Below are 26488 nucleotides of genomic sequence, written 5' to 3' on the forward strand. Positions count from 1 at the left end.
CGTATAGAAGGGATATCTTAGAAGCTCTGAAGGGTTTTACTCGATCATAAATTGAAAAGTCTAACGCCATTACTGAAGGTTGAAAGTGACTGCAGTCCTCCCCTTGTGCCTTTTTTCCCAAGACACCCATGGGACTGAATCAATATTTTGAGGTAGCCATTTTGCTGAGAATAATCAAAAGGTCGAAATATGCACCAAGAGAGAAAACTATCGATATAGCAGTAAGGTAAGGGCCTGAAGCTTAGCAACTGACCCACTGTTCATAGATATATTTATTTGAAAATGTGGGCATGTCACCTTTTTTAAAATTGGAATATTGCAAGGAATTTAAATATGTAGGATTGAAGGCATAAATTTGGCCCGCGAATCCCCCCCCCCCCCCAAAAAAAAAGGTTCAATACGCTAAGTGTCCCTGTATAACTCATTTAGGTCTAGATCAAAGAAAGAGACATTCATTTTGCTCACACTAGTCAAAAGGACAAAGAAAATACACGTCAGGGGTAACACCTTCACAGGCCAGGGCCCTAAATTAAGCAAACTGCATTTTTTTTTTCACATATAGGCTAAAGTAGAAAAGGAGAGAATGGTATATACTGTATACTGGTGTGTACCCTGGACCAATGGGACGTCCGCATACAACAAACTTTTGCCAAAAGTTATTTTCTTTGTGTCTGATCGACTTGAAACTTAGGGGTATGTGACCTGGGCCAACAGATCCTAATAGCACAACAAAATTCAAAATGAAAAGGGCTGGATCCATATATTGCCATCAGTCTTTAAAATGGCCCTTTTTCGAAAATCCAAAGCTAGCCATAGTACTACTATGATGTGGGATATCGTTTGGTTTACAATCAGAGAGAAAGATAATACTGGAAGTCTGAAAGCACTTGGTCTTTTGATTCCGAAGTTACATTGATTCAACATTGAAGAAATCGGGACTTCGAGCACTTGCCTCCAATAAACCACATCCTCCTGTTAAATTTCTGACAGAAGGATAGACATGCTACACCTAGGGCACAGAGATTCACAATCTGTTGTGAATCTCTGAGGCATATTTACTAGACCTTTTGCCTGTTTTGAAAAAAAAAATCACTTCAAATTTTGATCAGTGTAGAGGGGAGGGGCATCTAAAAAGGGCAAAGAAGGGATCTCGTAGCCCTCCAACCATTTTCAATATCCCCTGCAAGTTTCAACTTAATGTCCCCGGCCATTTCTTAGATATTGTTGATACGCTCTATTGATAGCTAGCATACAAATAGTATACACTGACTGAGTTCAGCATTACTCTCCAAGGCTGTGGCTTTGGAGATACCCATTGGCATAGTTATTTGATCATTAGACTATTTTAAGCCAGACGACTCTTTAAAAATTTTGATCGAATGTTTTTGGAGAGAGGGTAGCTAAAGAGGGCATTGGAGGGTTCGGCATTCCTCCCCAAAGCTGTGGAGTGTTATGCCACACCCATAGGCATAGTTGTTTGACCTTTAGACTGTTTTGAACGAGATGGCTATTTCAAAATTTTGATCAAATATTTTAGAAGAGAGGGCAGTTAAAAAGGGCAAGGGAGGAGGACTGGCAGCCCTCCAATCACTTTAAAACATCCACATCAGCATGTCCTGAAAGTTTCAACTTAATACCCTCAGCTTTACTATTATTCTTTACTATTATTGTTTTAATTTTGATAAGTTAGTAACTCTACTGATGATGACCGACTGTGTCATCGAGATATTTAGAACCTTTGTTTTATATTTTCGTTTCACTGTCTAATAAAAGGACCTATCCCTATTTGGAATTCTTATTGCTTTCGTAATACCCTCAGCCGTTCTTAAGATATTACAGATCCACCTTATTGATAAACTGGATGTACATATTGCCTTTTGATTTAGTTTAAGATACTCCTCAACATTCTCCAAAATTTCACCTTAATAGCCTTGACTTTTTCGGATGCACCCAGTGTCAAAACTTTCCCCTTTTCCTAATGGTAGATCCTGCATGTAAAAAAAAATGAATAAACTGCATAATTTACAATCCTTGGGGCTATGGGGGGCATGGCATCCCTGGAGGCATAGCTATTAGACCTTTTGACTATTTTGAACAAAATGAAAATTATAAAATGTTGACCATTCTTAGGGAGGGGGTAAGGAGAAGGGGGACGCTGGTTGCCCTCCAGCCTCTCTTCAACTCCCTCTTAACATCCATTGAAAGTTTCAACCTAATACCATCAGCCGTTGCTTATATTCCTGATATTGTCTTTTCACAATCAGCAAGGACAGAGGGTTTAGATTGTATTTGGCGTCCCTCTCAACATTTCCTGAAAGTTTACCTTGATATTCTAAGCCTTTTTAGAAGATCCAGGGCCAAACATGCCCTTTTTCAAACAGTTCGTGGTAACGAAGTATAAGTAAGGAGCTACTCGGCTCAATAATAAACAAAACTCTAAAAAACTGAAATTTAATATCAATAGACACATCAAAAGAATCAACTTACTATGCTGATTCCAAATATAGAAAATTCGTCAAGTTTAGGGTTACCCAAAAGCTACGAGACTGGGAAAATCGGCCTGATTTTTTAAACAGGGGAAAACACCCCCTAAAATTAAAGAATTCTTAGCGAAAATCACACCACCAGATTCAGAATACCAGAGAACCCTACTGCAGAAGTTTCAAGCTCCTATTTGCAAAAATGTGGAATTTTGCTATTTTACCAGAAGACAGATCACGGCTGTGTGTTTATTTTGTTCAGTATAGTTGAAAGATCAAACAATTATGTCTAGGTTTAAAATGACCCCGACCGTCGGTGGGGAGAGGCCTGTAAGGTATGAAATTCACCCATTGTTTACGTATAGAATTTGTAATTGGGAAGTACACGTACTTTTTTTTGGGGGGGGGGTGTGCTTGGGATGGTTTTCTATAGGGAGAATCTTCCTCGGGGAAGGAAATTTCTGGGGGGGGGGTGAATATTCCAGGGGATATGTTACACTGGGGGGATCTGACAGAATTACTATACGAAATTCTTTTTAATCGTCTTACATTATATTTGCCAAATTTTTCATGTGGAGATGTTCCGGGAGAATCATAGAGGGGCTTTTTTCCGCGTGTTTTGATTTCTTGGAAATAATTTCCAGGAAAGTGGGCATTTCTGGAGTGGACGAGAAACTGATTAGAGATTAAAGTCTTATTCAAATGAAATAATGCTAAGGAGAATTTTTCAGACTGAATCGTCCGCAAGCAATTTTACAGGAAGAAGGATTCTCAGCGAGGATGAAACTGTCTGGAGGGAATTTGACGGGGGGGGGGCTGTGCACTTTACGTTGGGTGAAATTTCTACGGAGGAGTTTTTCCTGATGGAGAGGGGTAAATTCCATAGAGGGTGAGCCAGACATACCGGCATTAATTGAACAACAAACGAAAAATATTCCAAATATGAAGGGTTCCCCCCTCCTCAATACCTTGTTCTTTACGCTAAAGTTTGACTGTTTCTCCCAATTTTTTAAAGCGTCTACTGAAACACGGGGACCGTTTAATTAGAATAGGAAGCTTTTCTGAAAGTGCTAACAGCTTTAGCGTAAAGAGCAAGCTATTGAAGGGAGGGCAACCCTTCATATACTGAATAAATCTGCAAAAATTAATATGCCAGTTTCGTTTTAATTTTTCATGTACGGTGAGCCAAATTCGAACTTCTGTTAGTTGAAAAACTTTCAGAAATTACATAAAAAAAAGTTTTTTTTAAACTGAAAGTAAGGAGCGACATTAAAACTTAAAACGAACAGAAATTATTCCGTATATGAAACAGGGTGTCACCTCCTCAACGCCTCGCTCTTTACGCTAAATTTTTTATTGCTTTAAGAAGTGGAGATGTGACAAAGAACCAAACTTTAGCGTAAAGAGCGAGGTATTGAGGAAGGGACAGCCCTTTTTATACACCGAATTATTTATGTTCGTTTTAAGTTTTAATGTCGTTCCTTACTTTCAGTTAAAAATTTTTTTTTTTTTTTAAATTTAATTCTTAATTAAAACATTATAGAAGAACACTTGCCAACTTGCATAGCTTACAGCTCTTGCCCCGGGGGCTCGAAGGGAGGTTGTCAACCCCATTGAGGAATGGTTATTTGACCTTTGGACTATTTTGAACAAAATGGATCTCTCAAAATTTCGATCGGTTGAGTTGGGGGTAAAGCTGATTTGAGGGACTGGTTGCCCTCCAATCACTTTGACTCTTAAAAAGGCACTAGAACTTTAAATTTGCAATCGAATGAGCCCCCTCCAAAGTTTATAAGGCCACCACTTCCATACACAGTGTCCCTGAGAAAAAATAATAAATAATAATACATTGAAGCCTTATGGCTCTTTACTATAGGTAACGCTATAGCATTGCCTCTCACTTAAACAGGTGAGTAGAACTTTCAGTTTTCCTTATAATGAGCATCTGAAATTATCCAGGAGGAATATGGGTGGAAATTTTCCGCACGGGGGGGGGGGATTTTCCATCGGAGAAATGTTCTGGGGGATTTTTCCCATAATTTATTGAATTCAGTATTTTAAAGTACCCCACTGGAATATATTGCCGTTATCAATCTCAACTCTAAAGATTTAGGAAAAAATAGCGCTTCTGTCACTGATTCATTTTTGAAGGGTTAATGACCGATGTAAAAATTGCAAGTATTCTCACTGCTTTATTTTGACGCATCTGTAAGGGTTTTACATGCATTCAAAAAGTATTTAAATGCGTGACTTTACAGTAAATTAAATAAGGTGCAAAGAAACAATGAGCAAATACTTTTAACTGAAAATAGAATAATGTGTTCAAAGATGCATAGTAAAAAATGTTGTCGAAGTTTTACACGTAAATGGATGCCTCAGACAGCTGTCAACGCCAAGGTACAATGATGGCCCGATGTTAGCAATACTTCCAAGTTTTGCTGATGATACTCAGTTTACAATGGCTGCGAAAACAGAAGCGGATTTGAAAAATGGCATGAAACAAGGAATTGTGCTAATCGAGAGGGAGGTGGATGCGAACGAACAAATTGCTTGTTAATCAGAAGAAAGCAATGTTCATACTATATGGCAGAAGTGCAAATTACTATCCATGGATTGAAGAAACTGAGTTAGAAAATGGACAAGTAACGGACAAGTATTGTAAAGTATCTTGGCGTCATGGTAGATGAATGCCTTAAAATGCCTAAGTAGAAAATTAGCCAAAAATGTTGGAACTCTGCGGAAGCAGAAAAATTCTTTCCCTAAAAAGGTTATTAGAATGTTATATTTTTCTCTTATTCATCCATATTTGTTGTACCGTGTTACAGTTTGGCCGTCGACGTTCACTAGCCGTTTATATCCACTCCGTGTGTTACAAATTAAAGCTGCAAGAGTTTTGACCAATGACTTGTCCCAGAATTTGGTAAGATCGAAGCATCACCAATTAAAAATTTTACCATTTTTTGGTTTGGTTAAATTATATGTAAATTTGTTCATGCATGATTTTTTTCTTCTAATTTGTTACCTGCATGTTTTTTGGAACTTTATAAAGAAAGGGAACATAGTTATGAAACTAGAAATGTTGAATTAGTTAGAACGCCGGTTCTAAATTACTACCAGATCTAAAATTTCTATTAGGTATATTGGTACTGAAGTCTGGAAAAGGCTTCCGGCGGAAGTAAAAGGCAAGAAGGCCCTTGAGGAATTCCGTGCTTCTTTGCGATATATTTGTTTTAACCAGTATTGTAGATATGGATTGAGTGACTGATTTGGGAGTGAGTATATGCTTGTGAGTGTTAAAAGAGAAATTGATTAGTGTGTTGATTGAAGTGAGTGTCGGTATTTGAAAGGAAGCATAATGAGTCATAAAGTATGAGTTTGCGATTCCTTAATTCCCTATAAAAATATATTATCTTTAGAATGTCGATAAATTTTTCAGTAGGGATGGGGGAGGGGAGGAGGAGTCAGATTTTTTTTTCGAGGAAGTGTATTATTGTATTAGTAGTTGAAGTGTCGCTTTTTCGGGATCGTCCCAAACACGCTAATATGTGTCGGGGCCTATTTTGATATTGTTAATATTATATGCAGTTTTGTTAGTATTATGTGGAGATTTCAGTGACTTCAGTTTTGTTAGTATTATATGGAGATTTCTCCATTTCTCCTTCATATCTCATGCTGACAAACTTTTAGATCCTGGATGAAATATTTTGACTGACATGTTTTGAGTGATTGGAACTCTAAAATAAATTTCGCAGAATTTGGTACTAAATAACTGGAGACAAACCATTAATTAACCAAACATAAGATAAGATAAGATTTATTCATAATCAATTAATCATACAAGAAAATACATTTTGCTAATCCCCCAAAGGCTCCTAGGCCTGTAATAGAGGGGGAATACATACCGTTTAAATCAATCGCTAGATGAATATAAAAACATTAAAATAGGCTTACATTAAATAATCCAATCAATACGTACAATCCAATCACAGCACTCCTAATCCCCCTCGAAAGGCTCCATGGCCAGGGATACAAGGGGGAATGAGAAAAAAAAGAAAAGAAAATACAATATATCCAAACAACCATAAAAAAGAAAAAAAAAGATATCAATCGCCAAACAACATATAAAATTAAAAAGAGACCATACCTGAGGCCTGGGAGTCTTAGCGCAGAGAAGACCACCATAAAACAAAACTAAACATTCAGGGGACATCAACTCCACAAAAAAAAAAAAAAAAAAAAAAAAAAAAAAAAAAAACTATTCTGTTTGATTCTTAACTAAATCGTCCTTAAGAATCCTCTTGATGCCAAACGAGTGGCATTTCTGTACTGAAGAAGGCAGGGAGTTCCAAACCTGATGACAAGCGATGAGGGGATTGAAATCTGTCCGCACAGTGGGAGTAGGAGGAATGCAGATATTATGTGACGAACGAAGGTTATATGGAGCTGAATCAGAAATAAACTGAGGAGTTTTTGAAGAGATTTTGGAAGATTGCCATGAAGCTGATGAAAAACAAAAGAAGCAAAAGAAAGATTGTAGATAGACTGTAGATTTAGACGGGGTTTTGTTGAATAACGGTTGGTGTCAATAACCAGCCGCCGTGTTTTTTTATACATTAAATAAAGCGACCGCAGTGTAGACGGAAAAGTAGACATCCATACTATGGGGCAATAAGAGACATATGACTGGACAAGGCAGAAAAAAAGAAGCTTCAGAATACATCCAGGAAAGGTGTGTTTGAGTTTTCGAATGACACCCAAACTCCGTGAGACCTTAACCCTAATCATGGCTATATTGTGTCTAAACGAAAGGTTCTCATCAAGCAGGATACCAAGATACCGGACCAACCAATTCTTTGGTCTACACAAGGAGCCTTGTGACACCTGAAGCTGTGTCAGTTGAGGGAAAGCTACACCAATCCAAGAAAAAATAAGAAAATGTAACTTGGCAACATTCAAGGCCAAGTAATTCGCCTCAAACCATGAAACTACTCTCTCAAATATTGCCACCAGATTATAACTGATATCACAGTCCAGCCTCCCTAGAGTCCCAAAAATGCTGTTGTCAGCAAAAGCAACGAAGCAATCTTCATTAGAAGTAGTATTGGTACACGAATGAACATCCGGATGACCGAGATTGCAGCATACCAGAGGACTGGTATTCTTGACTGCTGAAATCAGATCATTGACGTAAATCAGAAATAAAACGGGGCCAAGAACAGATCCCTGGGGGACGCCATATTCTACTTCCAAGGGCTCTGGAAAAGCGGATTAATTGAAATAATTCTACCAGAAAGATATGATTCAAACCAAGAGAAAACATTTGATCTTATACCAATATGCGATAATTTCCAAAGAAGAATCTGATGAGTCAAAGAATCAAAAACTTTACGAACATCCAAAAATAAAGCTGCCGGGATAAGACCAAAATCTATTGCCGAATGAATGAAATTCAATAGAGATGCGCACGCATGCTCTGTAGAGTGTTTCGCTCGGAGTCCGAACTGGAAAGCATAGAAAAAATGTTTGACATCCAGAAAACTAAGAAGCCTGGATAGCATAGCCTTCTCAAATATTTTTCTGAAAACAGATAGAAGAGAAATTGGCCTTTAATTAGCAGGATCACTCCGGGAACCACCTTTATGCAGCACTATAACCTTAGCTAGCTTGAGAGATTCAAGGAAAATTCCTATCGCGAAAGAGAGATTGACACGCTTAGCCAATGGTGACAGAATAGCTGGCAGAAAGGCACGGATAACCCTTGTAGGAATTCTGTCTGGCCCTGAAGACGATGAACTTCTAAGTGCATTTACGATCCGAGCTACTTCAAACTCAGAAACAGGGTTCAAGACCATTGACTTTAAACATGGGGGTCCAAGAACGGCTCTGAAATCGCAACGAGGAGTTGTAGAGCTCACAGAGGAAGCAGTCGTCTTTCCTATTTTAGCAAAATAAGACGTAAGCTCTAGCTGAACATTTTCTTCTCCTTGGACTTTTTACCATCAACTATCAGCGTTGTTGGAACTGAAGGCGGAGTGGGAGTAGGTTTAAGTACAGAATTAATAATTTTCCATGTCTTCCCAACATCCTTTCCACACTCAGAAAATTTCCTGTGATAATACTGAGACTTGGCCTTCCGACACAGAGAATTAAATATACTCCTATAGGCCTTGAATCGCTGATGATGAGAAGCAGATGACAAAGCCTTGTATAGCTTCCATAGATAATTTTTCCTTTTCCAGCTTTTATGGAGACCTGGAGTCATCCACGGATTCAGCAGTATTATCCTTTTCGAGGTATGAGGCGCTGGATTCTAGTGGCAAACTTCTAGGATACCTTCTTTTACTGGATCATAAAAGAAATCAAAAGAGCGGTTAAAATCCGATTCAGGATCCAAACTATCGCATGGCTGATCAGTCAAACGAGATTTCAGTAGACTGATCTCACTGACACCAAAACAGAAAAATGAGAGATTAGATGGCGAAGCTTTACGCTGCGATAGATTAGCAGTCCTATATCGTGAAATAGCAGCGAAATGATCAGAAATATCACTAACTATCACCGAATTATCTAAGACATCTAGTGACGAAAAAATATTATCATTAAGTGATGCATGCATCTCAGTAACTCGGGTTGGTATACAAACTGAAGGTAGAGTTCCCGCAGAAAGCATCATTGACGAAAAATCTGCAGCCGAAGCAGAATTTTGATCCAGCAGGTTAAGGTTGAAATCCCCCATAAGGATAAGTTCGCCAGGATGCTTTTGGACTAAGTCCAAAACCTCTTCCAGAATTTTCATAAACGAAGGAATAGATCCACTAGGGAATCTGTAAACCAAACCGGCAACTAAATCCTTACGACCTGACTTAATCTCAATAAAAAGAGATTCAAAGATTCCTTCCTCATTTCTACTCAAACCACTTCGGAAATTATATACAAGATGATCGGCAATATACAGGGCAAGGCCACCTTTCGCCATCTGTTTCCGGTTCAGCTTCTCCATCGTACATCTTGGCATATCTAAAAGCACATCCTTATTTGAATCCAGGAAGGTTTTGCATAATCCAATAATATCAGGAGTTCCACCACTGATGATCTTTGTTTCAGCTCATCAAAAGAGGAGCAAAGTCCCTGAATGTTTAGGTGAAGCACGGAGAAAATACCATCCCGTTTAGAAGAGGCAGAACCCTTAATTGCGAAACATATTTACTTTCAATAACCGATTTAGGATCAGTATAATTCCTATTTCTACTTCCAACTGAATTATTTATTATACTTTCTATATCTAAAGGATTATTTTGTAACTAAAAAAAAAAACGTTCCCCCAAAGAGTTGACATCACCCTGGTCACCAAAAGAATTAATCATTTTACTTACGGTGGATGGTAGATCCGCTCCGCGACCAAACTCCCAGATCAAAGGTTAACGACATCACAGCAGAGCTATGGCATCTATGCAGAAGAAAAATATTAACATCGAAAAATGACACAACCGAAGTAATAAAAAGAGAAAAAATACCGAAAAGTGTACCCAAAAATAAATAGAAACAAACAATATTTTTGAGAAAAATAATACAAAAAAGATTAAAAAAAAAACAGAGAAGTAAAAAATGAACCAAAAACTAGTGAATTGGTACAGAAAAAAAAAACAAAATGGACAATAAGCAAACAATCCATGAGAAAGAAAAAAAAAAGAAAAAAAAAACAACTAGATACAGTCAGCGAGAGACCTTATCTTTTTTTATTGGAGTCCCGTCACTAGGCTTTGCCAATATTTGACCCCGATCAGACCAAGCATTCCGCTGACCTAATCTGTCTTTCGCCGCATTCAGAATATCTCGTCTCTGCTTGGTCAGAGACTCAACAACAAAATTACCACTAGAGGCCAACTTGGATTTGGCCTTGAACACTTTACAAGCAACGCTTTTGCTCGAAAACTTCGCTATTATCGGAGCGACCCTTGGAGCAGATGGAACCGCCTGAGTTGAATCAGCTGTAGCAGCATTATTCAGTCTAAGTCTATACACGTTCACGACCTTAGTTGTACTAATTTCAGGCAAAGACATCTTCTGATTAATTGTTAGCAACACAGCAGAACGATTGTGAACACCAGTTTTCTGCCTAACACCTTGAAAAACCAGGCAGTCTAGTAGTGATTCTTGTTCATAACTATCCAACTTATTCTCAAGCCTGTTCAGTCTGTCCTCTAAATTTTCAAGTTCATTACTCAGTCCCTTTAGCGACTTTTCAATTCGCTGAAACTTGGGGTTAAATTCAATCATGAGAGCATCATAAACTTGACTAGCAATAAGCTCAGTCGATTCCTTAAGAGAGTCTGAGCTAGCCAGTTTTTCCGAAACTTTTTGATTTATACTGTCCATCAGGTCATTTTTGGTTTTATCCAGTTCAGCTTGGGTAGCTACAAGTTTCTGTTGTAACGGGCTAATACTGCTAGATAATGCTAATGCTGGGCCATTTGCTCTGCTCTTATCATTACCTCTCAGCGCAAGGTATGTTTTTGATAGTCTCATGTAAATATAAGGCGTAGTAGCAAGTTCTTCAAAAGCTTTTTTTGAAGCAAGAGCAGGCAAATTAACAATGGTAGGATCATAAACATGGATATCTGCAGCCACGAGTCGAAATTCATCATGCGATCCATAGCAAAATGCTGTATAAACTGGCTTGCCTCGTGTATCTTTACCAGCTTTGATTATTCTTACTGGCCAGAGGGGATAATCCTTGAACTTTGCAAGAGCAAGATCAAACTGTTTAAAAGCCATGATTATCAGTAGCAAGATAAAAAAAGAAGCAAAAGACTTATGTTTACGTGAGGCCAAACAAATTATTCCAAATAAATATTCAAAAAGTCCAGCGCCAGCCAGCTAATGTATAAACCAAAACAGGTATTCACTCGATTTTACGTCACCACGGAGGCAGGGGGGAGGGGGGTTAAACACCAGCCACCATTCACAATTGGGTTTTGGATGTAAGAATTATCCAAAATCTAAATGAATATCCTGAATCAAGGTCACTTTAACCCCCAGCAAAATGTTACGAAATAACAGTCACTGAATTAGCTACGGACTCTAATTGTAACTATCATCAAATTTTGAGTCAACGTAGACGTGTCCTTTGCCTTAAAAGTCAGTTAAAACAAAAAAGAACATGTAAAGATTATTTGGTACTTATGCATTATAACTAAACCAGCGCAATAGACTGTACAAGGAAACCAGACAAACGGGTATTTGCTAGATAAATTGATGGCAAAGTATGGTTTCTCATTGAGTTGACAATATTTAAACGATTGTTCTTTGGTGTTTAGGGAGGAGAGGTACCTAGGTTAGGTTACTTATTTAATATATGCTATGCTTACTCCCCACCCCCCTAATGTGCAAATATATAGCCCAAATTTGTTTCTAAACCATTATATATTTAGTCCTATTTTATTTTATTTCGTTAGCATTAACCAAACTTGACTTGTTTCATATATAGCGCTGGTTTAGTTATAATGCATAAGTATAGATTATTTTAATAAAAGGATGAAACAAGACACGTTTATATCAATTTCCGAAAACTGCGGGCCGAGTTGGCTTTGGCCCAATAAAATATTAAATATTATACAGATTTTAACTAATACGATTTAAAATCTTTTCCCCCATTAATCCTCATTTTCTTGGTAAATCTGATACGAAAATCATTACAAAAAACCAGAGCTGGTCAAAAATTTTGACTGAATATTCAAATTTTCCGTAAAGTTTAAATTTTCGACGTAATACCTTAAACTAGGTAAAGTTTAATTTGCAATCCAGCATTTAGTCTTCAAGCACAAAAACTGAAAAAACTTTACAAATATGTCTACGTTTAACACATAATAGAACTAGGTCCATTAAAAATGAATAGATATTACCTTTTTAAAATATTTTCCCCGAAAAAAAGTTGAGAAAAAGCAAACCGGGTATTAAAAGCTAAAACGAGAAGGATTAAAGTAATATGCTGTAGTAAGTTAAACCTAAAGCGAACAGAAATGTTGTTTATTTTTATAAATGTATGTTTTGGATGTGAGTTGGCACAACGAACCGAAAGGTTCTCTGGCTTTTACTTTTTGTAAATTTGCGTGTACATAATATGAGACTCTCGGGGAAAAATTAACATGAATAACTAAGTCCAACTTAAAATAACAGATATTATTGTGAATGATCAAGTGAACACGGATAGAAATTATTATGAATTAGGTGAACTTAAAACCAACAAAAATCACCACAAATATGTGCAAGACTACCGCCTCCTTCAATCCCCCAAAAGGGTACACTGTCGTTTGCGTCTTCTTGAAAACGGCACATTTTTCGAACAATATGGTATTTGCTAGTTTTGACATAAACAAAAACAACAACAACAACACAATTATTATAACAAACAAAATATACAAAAAAGAAAAACAAAAACAATTTCTTGGAATAAATACATTTATCACTTTCAATTTACTTTTATTATTTTCTGAGAACGCCTCAAAGATTCCATTCACTCAGATGTAGGAGGAGAATTGGTGCCGAAATAAAGCTTCGTAAATGACAGTTGGCAGTTTGTTAAGGAATCTATTTAGTTAGCTGAACTTATATTTTGGATTAGCAAATCAATAAATGTTTCACAATTGACTTTGCATACATTAGACAGGGGCACATTTAAAAATAAGAAAGCACTGATGAAAATTAATTGCATATTACATAATGAAGTTAGACGTATTCTTTAAAATATAGTTATCTACATGCATGGGTGCAGTGTTTTGCCAAGTACTTCTGCTTTTTACTTCAGTACAAGTACCAAGTACTCCAGGAAATTTTACTTAAGTATACATACCAAGTATTCTTCCGAAATTCTACTTAAGTGTTTTTCAAATTACTTGAGTACTTAAGTATTGAGGTACTGAGGTTTAACTTATAATCCATAAAGTCACCACTGTAGTATCTACTTGGTTTCGCGATAGGTACTGACAAAAGACCAAACGAGCCAGGTAAAATGTAAGGAATACCACCTGCAGTTATCTCACCGAGTTGACTACCAGAAAGGTTCCATGCTGACATTCGTTAGAAGAACTCCTATGACAATAGTTCCATATAGACTGTGATCAGGCTATGTTCTAGTTTTCACAAGTAAAATGCCTGTCCTCGGATATCTTGAGCCCTATCGAAAAGTTACCTAGCACAGACAATAAAAACTGTTTTTTACTTCGATTATAAGATACAGGAACTCTGATATAACGAAAATGCAAATGCAATTCATTTAAAATATCAGAATGCTAGATAGTAAAAACAATATTTAATTCGCTATTCATTACTTAATGCTACATAACAATTTAAATGGATTTCTTGCTTGATCCATGCAAAAGTATTGATTGTTCCATGTTCCATTTAGGGGTAAAACTTCCTCCATCAGCCAGAAACAGTCGCTTCGCGGGTGCAGACAAAAGCATTATGCAGTTATATTTCCCACAGACTTTCATTACTCTTGGGTAGTCTTTAAGCATGGTTAGTTCTTTTCTCCTACGAGCAACATAAGAAAAAACCTCTAATTTCACAGTGTTTTCATCCCGTTCACGAGTCACTGAATTGTTTGTTGTAGTTTCTCCGCCACTATTGTCAAAGTATTCATCATCTGAAAAGTAGCTACCTCTGTCAGTTCTGTCAGCCTCGGTAACTCCTTAGGAATTTTCAACCTTTCTTGCTTCTTCTATCAAGAATTCAATAACTACATCCCTACTTTCACTAGGGAACCACTTAAGTTTGAAATAAGGGTGACTTGAAGTGGCAATACCCTAATCTTTGATATGAAAAAAATCCTTCGCCCAGAATATTAGGGAGTCTTTCCCCCAGAGCCACAAAAAGAGGGGGGTTTGGATACAGGGGGGACAAGACCACACGTCCTATTTCTACTAATTTCAGGGGGGACAAGATCACAGCCAATCAGAGGGCTAGATTACTGCCAGTACAAGATTATACGCCTCTTTCTAAACAAATCACAGAGCCAGAAATACTGACGGGAGTGACGCAACTAATATAAGAAAGAATTGTCAGTATAGTTGATATTAGTATGAGAATAGAATTCAAGGAGTGAGAACACTTTGACTATACTCGTTTATTTATTTGGCAAGATATATATTTGCAATAATAAGTGGGAATGTTACACTATTTCAAGTTCATATTGGAACTGGCTACAACAGTGATGATCCAAGAGTATCAAGCATTGCGGTACAAATCACATGAGGATCTAGACTTTGTCTCGAGTGGGAAGAAGTATATGCAAGATACGTGTTATCATTGAGCAAGTTTAAATTGGAGGACCAATTATGCTTCGCTGCGAAAGTCAATATAGTACATATACATAGACTTCAAAGTGCTTTAAATGCAATAGTGAAGTATATTGAGGACAAGAAGTTATATCGGTAATTGTATATGTGTAGTATATTATTGTTGTAATTATGCTCACACACACATTAAAATTGTTTCAAAATCGAAAATGTTCCATTTCTTTTTGTTAGATTTTTTTTTAAGTAGGTTATCGAGTCTTCTTGAAGTAGAGCTAATTATGGTTAGTCTAGAGTCGGCAGTGAGAGTGTTAGGATTGAAAAATAAATGAATTTGAGAAAGAGAGAATTAAATCGGATCTTGTGATTATAGAAAAATGTTTAATTCTAGATGACGATTTTCTCGAGTTATCTCTTCAACGGAAGATATTTTCTCAAAGAACACTTAAAAATGTAATGGAGACTGATTCTCCCCCGTTAGATTATTTTATACAGCTTGTACGACGTTACTCAAATGCTTTTACTCAATTTATTGATATATTAATTGAAACAAAGCAGATCAATATCGTGGATATACTTTTGAAAACATTGTCATAGATTCTATGTAGATGACTCTCCCTTCAAAACAGGTTATGTAACGTCACAGAGTTACTCCTCTCTCTTCCCCCTCTGAATTTATCGAACGTGGATCAGTTTCTTTTTAGCTGTGAAAGAATTTGAATTGGAAACCAAAAAAATGTTCAATACATTCCCACTGTTTATGTACACTTTAGGACGTTGGTCATCATGTGAAACTTGCACAACTATTGATGAATATAATGAAAACTGCAAAATTATGCAATCCACATAAACTATATAGAGGATACGCTGTAGAAATTAAAGGCTGTAATTCATGCCTTTAAGAGATTTTCGATCCTCACTCCAGAGGATAACTTTGCTCTAACTGCCACTATGATAAATGTGATTAGTGGAAGAACACTTACCCAGGTATGATTGGGAAGAACCCTAAACGAGTTTTAGTTTATTTCTACGAGATTGGTATCGTAGTGGTTTTAAATTATTTTGGGAGGAAGAATCAGGTCTACGATTCAACTGTTGGGGTAACAAGACAATTTGGTTTCTACGTCATCATTGTGACGACACTGTCTATTATGACTATAAACCTAGTGTTTATTGGCTGTTACAGAATGTGATTCGCCACTTGAAAACACTGTATGTGATATTGTTTCAAATAGACAAATTGAAACACGGGAATTTCACAATATGAATGCAAATAGTATCATTGACTATACATAGAGATATGATAAGAGTGAAGTTACATTGTACTGAAGAAAATGTGACCCTAACTTTGCAGTCAATCAAGATCAATATACAGTGAATTCAAATGATCTACCAACATTAGTGGTTCTCGACAGTTGTCTATACAGTGAAGAAGAAGAAATCTAAAGTGTAGAATAAAGAAATTCCTGTTGTATGTTCATTTACTTTTAATAGACAAACTTACATATATTTTTGAGACACTTTACTGGTAGAGTACTAAAATCAATTTTGTACAGGTCTGAGAGGATATTTTCCACCACAATGTCATTCAGACGTGGGTTGTTTGCATAAATATTGAGAGAGTGCTTTTAAGTATAACCGCGACATCTGAAAATGAAATATAGTAGCGCTGAAAACCGCAACTTTTAGTCGTCAGATCCTGCACTCTCTTCTGATATTGAATAATAGTTTTCCCAATGCTTTCAATATAGTTGTTGATGTGTGGAGTGTATAATGTATAGGGTAGGCCGAGAGGATAAAAAAATTCAATAGTCTTCATTCTTTGAAAGATGCACAGCCAGTGACCGATATCCACAGTCGACGGACTGCTATTAGTAATAGTTAGGTATTTTTGGCACTTTGAATTTTTCCAAGGAAGTCCGATGGTAAACAATAGGATCTGTATTTGGACATGTAGGGGTCCATATTAAATACATTGATTATTTTACTAGTGTTCATGGTGCAAGGTCTAGTAGAACACTGCCTTCGGGAGTGACTTCCCAATAGGTTTCAAATTGATTTAACGAGATTAGTGTGATACTCTCAGGTAATGAATCGGTAAATGTACACTCTAAACGCACACTCCCCGTTCGTACTATACTCATATCTTGAGTGCCAGACAAGTTTGATACAATGATACCATGTGTTTTAGCGAATATTTCTTCGGTTATACCATTTTAAATAGTTGTGAATCATGATCTAGGGTTTGCATTGTCAAATCATACAATGTCCTAGAGGTTTTATCAAACGATAGATTATAGAGTGGGATACCATTTACTTTGCAGACAAGAGATGAAAGCCTAAACATCTCAAATTTATGTGGACAGCCACTCCATGATCCTATTGCACGACCACTTTTAATAAATGATAATTCTAATTTTGATGAAATTTCACCATTGTTAAGGGTAGAGTTGCTGAAGGTGTGTAAGCCTGTGGCACTGATACTTTGACTGGTGGTGGTATTAGGAATAAGTAGTTTAATATTAGTTCCACTGGCTCTCAGTTTTTCCTCTGCCAAAGCAACAGAACTCATAACCTGCTGCTTTCGTACATGTAGTATTGCCGAGGTGAGGGAAAGAGTTACATCAAGACTGGCAGGAAGTTCCTTTCGTAGAATGAGAATGGATGGACCAAGCGTTAATTTTGTATTCCTTTTAATATTTGGTGGTAGCCATTGGAGTACATTAAATATTTCATGATATATATTTCCAACTAGATTTAATTCACTAGTTGTAGCATTTTTAAGTGCATCTGTACTATCAGCATCTGTCATATATTCATATCTATTGGCGGTGCCTCTCAATTCCTTGTATGACTTGGGTGTCATCAACTTGAACTGCATATGGGTTGCATAATTTAAGAGACCGTTACTTGTGCTCACCAATGTGCCATTTATGTAGACACTTATTCGTCGAACTATCTTATTTAATGTGAAATTGGCACAGAGTATTCAATCGGCACGATCTGGAATGCCATTGTCAGCTATCAAAGCTTTCGTATGCAAATCTATAAATTTCGAAATTATATCCATAAAGTAGTTCTCATTGGAATAAATTGGAAAGTGGATATTATCAGAGAGCGTTTTTTGTGGATAGAATTGTTTATAGTAGCCATTTATTACACTCACATCAACATTTTCTGCATTGAATAGATTTAAAGATGAAGTGCTTGAAGGATGGGAATGCTTTTGAGGTGGATATGTCATTATTCAGTCTACGAAAAGAAGTCCAATTTCGATCCAACAATTCTCTTCCTAGGGCTTCTTCTTCTACTGCTGACTTTGCGTGTCGTCTTCTTCCTTCTTTTCTTTGACAGGAGTGATGTCTTTCGTTTCTGACCTGAGTAGAGACTGATGAGTGGTGCACTGTTTCTCGACCTTTTTAAACCTTTTCCATTTTGTCGAGATTTCAATTGTTCGCCAAGGATTCGCGCACTAAACCTAAGATTGTCCGAAGAACTTTTTTTTAAATCCCTGCCAGAGCTCCAATCGTAGAGTGTTGAGGATGTAAAATCTGTCGCAGCTGGTACAATATATTTTTTAGCCGGAGGTAGTGCAGAGCGAAACAGCTTAGCAAACCAACTGCCAAGACCATAGCCAAACATTGATGAACGACCTTTCTAATAGTTAATCCCAGTGCCCAGTGGTCTTGGGCCAAGAATATTAACATAGCAGCCAATATCAGGACAAATGAATACCACTTTTCTATTAGACATCTTGTTTTTTTTTAACACCGACAACAAAGAATCGAAAACGGCATGTAATCACAGCCAAACCTTTTGATATTGCTAGAGGATCACCTATCTTAGTTCTTAGTGCTAACTGACAGAGTTCTAAATAGGAAGTGTTTACGTGAATATACTGAAGATGCTTTATATTGTAATGATGAATATGATCTTGATTGGTTTTTCGTTCAAGAACTCGTAGGAGGGGAATATTGCTATTGCCAAATCTGGATGTTTCAAGAAATGAAGCATAAAGAAATATACAAATGTCCGTGGAGAAGGCTGGCGGGTAGTCATCAAAATAACATTAGTGTTTCCGGCACTTTTACCTTTGATTATATTAAGTTTAAAGCCAAGAACATCTTTTAGATTATCATTGAGAATAACCTTTTCATTAGCAATGGGTTAACTAGTAAAGAAATTGCCCTCTTCCTTTGAATTGTTGAAATGAAAGGCTCTTTTTTACGATCGGAAATTATTCTATTGATAGAACGACATAGATCATTCATACAAGTGAGTTCGTTATTTGGTAAGTCAACATATGGATAATCAATCCAATTGATATTTTGAATTCTATGTTGTTTGCTTATGATTGGCGGCCAAACACAGGGTTTGGTTCTTGTGTCATACTACGCAGTCCTTTCTTAAGTTATCATATGTATTCTTGAGGATACATTCGACTGGACTCACTTCATATGCGCTATCAAATTTGATGGTGGTAAAGAATTTTGTTCAAAGATTAATTGTTCCAATCAAGTCATTCTAGAGAGGGTCGGAGACATTGGACATGAATGTTACATAGATATCATTGGGCATTGTTGATGTCTTCAACTGCAATCCAAGAATCAAAGTCAGAGTTGTATCCTAGCGAGGGAACAAGCAACTGTTTCTTGCCCCTGTGAGTACGGCTATTTAGTGTCGTTTCAATTTGATAAATGTCCCTACTGTTTCTAACTTTTTGTAGTTCATATTCATAAAAACGCCGAGAATCTCATCATCTTTGGTGTCTCGCAGACGATATGTCGTGGGTTCGGTGTCTAGGATTTTGGACACTTTAAAAAGTTCATTGGACCATAAATAATTCCCCTTTTCAAAAATATTGGTGGTTCTAATAATTCGAACAGTATCGCCAACATTGAATTTTTTCTTCGCAATTTTTTTTTACTGGAATATTGCTTAAGAAAAGTGTCAAATGTATTTTCACTGCAATGAACTTCCTGAGGGCTAACATAGGACAAAGATCGATGAGGTCGTTGGTTATATATTTGCATTGTTTTATCTAAATCATGAATGAAAGCAGCAGTATTTTTCAGAGTACAATATCGCGAAATTAATAGACGAATCGTTTGTATCAATTATTCAGCCAATGCAGCCTTTATTGGGCCGCGGCAGTGATAGAGCTTTGTATTATATTTCACCAGAACCTTTTGCACATGTGGATTAACATATTCACTACCGAGATCACTTTGAATTTTTCTATAGCAATCTTGTTCAAGATTACTTTCTAAAGCCTGAGCAACTTCAACACCTCTCTTTGATCGCAAAGGAATAGCATATGCATAGCAACTAAAAACACTGATTGCAAGTAGAATATATTTGTAGGGTGTATTGTGACGTCTTTGAATCTCATCAAGAGTTAAAAGATCTGTTTGCATTATATGCAGTGGGAAAAAGGCTTTAGTTTGTCGATATTGTTTGCCACGAAGCCTGCGATTTCGATGTAGAGTGTAACTCGATTCATTGTATTGATACTTTTTTGCATTTTTTAAAGTGCTGCTGCTGTTGTTTCCACCGACGTCAGAGGCAACTTTAGAAAGTGTTGTGGGGGAACTTAGACTTCCTACTTCACCAATATTTTCATAGACATGTTTTAAGACTTCATCCATTTATAACGCAAACACGTAGTGTAACGCCCACTACCCTTTTACACACTGGAGGGTGGTGCTTGTGACGGTGAATATCAATGCGTCTTTGCTTTTGTGTAGCCGCTACCATTGTCTTCGTCGGTGTTATCAAATCATTGCTGCTGCTGCTGCTGCTAGGAGTAGTAGTATTTTCCAAGATTGATTTAAAATCTTCTTCTTCCTCTTCTTCTTCTCCTTCTTCTTTTCTTCTTCTTCTTGTTTGTTTTCAGTTCATTTATACTTCAATAGCAAAATTTTTTTTTTCGTTTTAAGCTTAATTTTCATATTCAATCTAAGCATTACTCTCTTTAAGATCTATTTACTTATTTATATTATTACTTTTTGTAAGTTTTTTGCTATGATTGTTTATTTAATTTCTGTAAGTTTTGGGTTTCATTTTTTCTTTATTAGTAATTTCTGGTCGCTTTTAGTTTGAATTTTAACAGGTATTTATATCTGCTGATCTTAAGTTTAAAATCAGCCTTTACTTTTCTTTGAAAAACTTATTTTTCGGAAGTTTTTTTTTTAATAATCATCAAGTAAAAATGTGAAACTAGGCTAGTTAAAGGCAAAATTGAAAAATGTTCTATGCTTCTTGTTTCACCATATTTGCTTAGGTAAATTTTTCCCCTGATATTTAAGGTGATTTTACTTCCAGTTCTATCAGTTCAAGATTAGATTATCATGTTTTAAAATTCCCAAAAGTAGAAATGAATATAACCATTACATCTACAAATAGGACAGAAATGGAATTATTGAAGAATAAGAAAGTAGATATACAGTGAATATAATTTCCTAAATGAAAAAGAAATCATTGAAAAAGAAAATAAGTCTTAGTGTTTTTATAATGATATTCGTACTATAACAAGACTAGTCAAATCGGTTGTAGTTTGGTCATAGAATTTGGTAGAGGGGTTTCTACTCCAGTAATAATTTAATTGTTTTAATTTTTATTTCCAGTATTTAATTGAAACTCTGATCCTCTTATTTGTCATTGAAATGCCTAATAAGTACTGATAATGTCCTATTCCTTACGTTTTGGATTCATATAGCCAACCATACTGACTTTTTGCAATTTTCGCTTTTCTAAATATTTCTTTTAACCAGCTCAAAAAAAAATTGACATAAATTTGCTAAGAATTATGACTGAAATTAGTTTCATTTCACACAACACCAGCAGCACTTATGGGACTTTTATCTCTGCAAAGTATGCTTTATACGAAATGTCTGCTGAGAATAAAATAAAGTGAATTTAAACAAAATATTTATATTTTTCTCCAAATTTTAAAATTTTGTGAGCACGTATAAGCGGTACTAAACCACTCTTTTTCTATTGTTCAGTTTTCTATTATTCAGCGTAACCCCCGTCCCCAAATGTGTACCCCGTACCCTGATTTAGACAAGAAAAACTTCTGTGTAATTTTTACAGAATTCGTACTTTTTTTGGCCAATATACAAAGGTGAATGTGATTGTCAAACTCTAGGAGTCAATTTTCCCTCCCAACTGGCATCCCTGGCAATTTTTAATTAATTTAAGATTTCTGAGGCAATGATGCCAAGAATTGTTCAGATTTCATGGATATTCTTTGTCAAACAGTGCCCAACAGATAAGTTAATAATTCTAACTATTTTTTAAATACTTTCAAATTTGAAATATGGTCGCTATTTAAATGTGATGGATATGTCAAAATATAATGTAACACAATCTGTGGTACCACTTTGACTTATCCTGTATCTTTGCTTAGATAGCGCTATTGCGCTGCCTATTATTCTTGTTTTGGCTTTGTGTGGCCCGCTGATATCAATGCTATTTTTAGGGAAAGTTTAGGAGTTTCAATTAAAGGAAAAAACTATATACATGTGGGTTTTCAAAAGGGTATATAAGCAATATCATAGGCAACACCACTCTATAATAGCTAGAAATATCATTGAAAATTTGAAAGATCTAATTTGACTCAAAATTAAAAGTTTTTGTGTCCTTTTTAAGAATAAAAAGATATTGGAGGGCAAACAGCCCTTCTCTCAAGCTCATTCATTTTCCAAACGCACCCATTCGAACTTTTAAGCCAGCTATTTTGTTCAGCATAGTAGAACGGTCTAACCACTATATCTTTAAGGATATTGGTCATGTCAGTCACCTAAATTTATACAACTGGCCCATTATGCTTTGAAATTAAATGTTGTTTTAAACTAAATCAAAAGACATTGTGTTTATGGTTGCCAATAAGACACCTCAGCGATATATGGAGAACACAGTTTATATAATTATCCAGTAAGCTTATCGCAGATCATTTCTGGTCTTCGTTCTCGGTGCGAACAAAAAGCTCCTCCCACTTCTTCGTGCAGGTTATGGTTAGCGGGTTTCCACTTGTTTCCGATTGTTTCGCGTCTGAGTGCATTATTCGTAATAGCAGGTTTCCACTTGTTTCCGATTGTTTCGCGTCTGACTTGTCTACCCGTGAAAAGATCTGATGCCGCTTATATTTCTACGTTCTCTGGAGCACTCGCACCCGGTCCGGGTTTTTATAATGGGTGAGATAGGGAATGATCATACTGGATAATTATATAAACTGTGATGGAGAACGACTGGGAGTATTAAGTTGAAACTTTTAGGGCTACTACTATTACTACTCCCGCTCTTACAATTTAAATAAATAAAAAGATTGGCTAGTATATCTAGTTTGTCAAAGAGAATAGATAAAACTAGGAGAATGATTTTAAGTTTTATTTTTAAGGTCAACTTCAGGAGGTATAAAATTAAATAAAAAAATACTATTTGTGTCACAGGATTACAAATTTTTGTAAAAGTTTCTCCAACATGCAAATAGCAAGCCGAACTATGGATTCTTATAGAAAAAAAGACAGAAAGATATAAAGTATGTTTTTTTCCATGAAAAAGACTATGTCAATAAAAACGAACAGAAATTAATTTAAAAAACTTTTTTCCACAAAACGAGTTATTCGCAGAAAAATAAAGAGCTACATTAAGCCAAAAATGAGCGGAAATAAAGTCAAATAATCTTCGAAGTGTATGAGCACCACAACTTACTATCAATAAATAAATGAAACTCAAAATGAACAAAAATTACAATAAATAGACGAGTCAAACTCAAAACGAGCAAAAATTAACATGAGTGGGGCTAATGACCACAACGACTTCTCAAGACCACAACATAATTTGCGTTTTACTGAAAAAAAAAAAACAACAACAAAACAATGAACGTGGATTGTCAGTTTAATTGACATACACTGATATTTATTCCTTAAATTTTTGATATTTTTTTATTTATGAAAGTAAAAAAAGTGAAAACATATAAAACGTATAGTTTTTCGAGATTAGTGTATGGATAGAAGTAAAAAAGCCTACTAAGAGTAAGACTGGGTTACAAATTGAGGACTCGTGTTTCGATCCCTATAAACCCGTGATTCCCAACGTGGGTTGCAGACCCCACCGGTCTGCATCGGTGGGCGCTAATTCTTCAGTAGCATAAAATTTGCTTACAGGACGACCTGAAAAAATACCAAATTAATGGTCTTCTAAGCTTCCTTCAGGTGTATTAATGTAAAACTTTGAACAATAACATTTTAGAAATCACGAAGGGGGCATCAAGGTCTTAGAAATGCCTAGGTGAGGCAGGGCCCAATTCTGAGTGGGAACCACTGCTAAAAACTATCAAGTTACACATCCTCCATGGTTCCGCCTCCCGCTATGTCAGTTAGAGTAATGATGAATTTGGTCTGATTCGTTATACTTCAGTTATTTGTTGATTATTTGGTACTGTTTTGGTGAGTTATAATATACACTATTTTCCCTTGGATTGTGAAATTCAGTTAGGTTTCCGCTATTTTTGGTATTGTAAGCAAATTTTTTCTCTTATTTATGTTCTATGTTTTTGGCTGTTTCTTTTTTTCTGTTTTAGTTTCGTTTGTCTAAAAAAAGTTCATTCTTCTGTTCACCTGGTTGTTGTTTGCATGCCATTGTTACAGAGATACCAAGCTGGGTGGTGACTGGCGCTTGATGGATGCTGTTTCGTAAATGATTTGAATTTGTCTAACTGATTTGAATAAGTTCAGGTGACATCTACTCCTTGGGTGAGCAACTACTTCAGCTTCAAAATAATCCAAATAATGTTCGTAATTTGATAAATAATTCAATAGGTCAGTCTAATAAATTTCTGTTAAATCCACATATTTCAGCTGCTAGGAAGTAAATTTTAGATTTATGACTGAGTGTCCAAATGAGACAAGGCCGCACCCAGGGGGAGGTTGAGGGGGTTTGAACCCCCCCCCCCCCCCGAAATGTTTGTTTGGCTCGTAAAAACACAACAAAAATGTATATAAACAATTTTTTATGTGTTTTTTGTGTAAACTCCCCCCCCCAAAAAAAAACTTTTAGTAAACCCCCTCCCCTGAAAAAAAAATCCTGGGTACGGCCCTGAAATGAGAGGGTAGTTTCTCTGTACTTCAGCTCAATGTTCAGGGCACAGTTCATATAATTATCCAGTATGATCATTCTCTATCTCACCCATTATAAAAACCCGGACCGGGGTGCGAGTGCTCCGGAGAACGTTTTTGCAGACATAAACATAAGCGAAGTCAGATCTTTTCACGGGTAGACAAGTCAGACTGTGAACTCGTCGGAAACAAGGGGAAACTCCCTATTACGAATAATGTAATCTGTTGGAAACAATCGGAAACAGACTAACCCGCATTCCCGCTAATGCAGAAATAGTTGGGAGGAGATTTTTGTTCGCACCGAGAACGAAGACCAGAAATGATATGCGATAAGCTTACTGGATAATTATATGAACTGTGGTTCAGGGCCTTTGTTCTTCATTTGATGAGTAGAAACACATAGTGCATACTGGCCACCCAATTTTATTGGTCTTGTGGAACTTCCCTTGATTGGGAAACTGAATCTCTATTGCATCACCTTGGGTATAAGATCGAATATTTGAATCAAAGTAGGATCGCTAAAGGTGGCCTAGCTGTTTAGGTAAATTTTTCGTTATTCATATTATTGACTTACGAATAAAGTAAACATACCACTCGGTGCCTTTTTTATGCTCTTTCCAAATATAACAATCATATTTGTAGGAAATGAATTTTACCCCCACCCCTATATATATATACCAATTCAGGGTATATATTTGCACATTAGAGGGGGTGGGGGTAAATTTTATTTCTGATGTAAATGAGAGGTAAGTTTTAACTTTCCCCCATTCCCCTAATGTGCAAATATATACCCTGAATTGGTATATATAGGGTGGGGGTAGAATTCATTTCCCACAAAAATGGATATTATATTTGGAAAGAGAATAAAAAAGGCATCGAGTGGTATGTTTACTTTATTCGTAAATCAATAATATGAATAACCAAAAAATTGGGTAAAGTTCTACGAAATCATATTATTGAGTTAGGACTAAAGTGAATACACCATTCGATTCCTTTTTTTTTGCTTTTTACGAATATAGTAAGAATTTATATCGGAAATTAATTTCAGCCCTCCCCCCTAGATAGGCTATACCTAACCTAACTTAACCCACCCGACCCTAACCCGGAATTGGCCTGTATAGGGGAAGGGGGCTTAAGCTCAATAATAATATAAATGATTATTATGTTAGTAATAAGCATAAAAAAAGGCATCGATTGGTGTATTCACTTTATTTCTAACTCAATAATATGATTTGGTAGAACTTTACCAAATATTGCCGCTGTTTATGTTTCAGAATACCTTCTGTACTTTGTAAAGCGTACTGATATATTTGAATCTCAAAAATACTTAATTATCCTACAATTTAGTAGGAGGGCCAAGTATTTATTATAAAGTTTATATATTACTTTCAATTGTAACTCCCATATGGTCTAGTGGCTAGGATAGCTGGCTTTCACCCAGCAGGCCCGGGTTCGATTCCCGGTATGGGAATTTTTTATTTAAATTTAAGGATCTTCAGGAGTATAGATTATAAGTCTACCTTGGGGAATAAAAAAACTTACAGTGGGTGTGCCCTGTATGCGTGTAACTGAACCACCGGGCAACTGGGTTAGG

The 26488-nt window shown here is 36.2% G+C and overlaps 1 protein-coding gene and 1 non-coding gene across 6 annotated transcripts in view; one reads left to right on the forward strand and one right to left on the reverse strand.

The window, feature by feature from the left end:
- TTLL12 (Tubulin tyrosine ligase-like 12) overlaps window positions 1–26488 on the reverse strand; it is a 40120-nt gene that overhangs the window by 2455 nt on the left and 11177 nt on the right. Inside the window, exon 2 of one of the 5 annotated variants that reach the window (XM_089095057.1) lies at window positions 9854–9927. The exons of the other annotated variants lie outside the window; for them this stretch is intronic. Within the exon in view, the coding sequence (XP_088951183.1) occupies window positions 9854–9908 (55 nt within the window). The 5' untranslated portion in view covers window positions 9909–9927. The remainder of the gene's footprint in view (window positions 1–9853; window positions 9928–26488) is intronic. 5 annotated transcript variants of the gene reach the window in all.
- Window positions 26294–26365, forward strand: TRNAE-UUC (transfer RNA glutamic acid (anticodon UUC)). Its single transcript has one exon. It is a non-coding gene; the product is annotated as a tRNA-Glu (tRNA).

This window comes from Artemia sp. Qi Xiang Cuo, chromosome 1 (assembly GCF_049724085.1).
Source record: "Artemia sp. Qi Xiang Cuo chromosome 1, ASM4972408v1, whole genome shotgun sequence".
Taxonomy (NCBI): Eukaryota; Metazoa; Arthropoda; class Branchiopoda; order Anostraca; family Artemiidae; genus Artemia; species Artemia sp. Qi Xiang Cuo.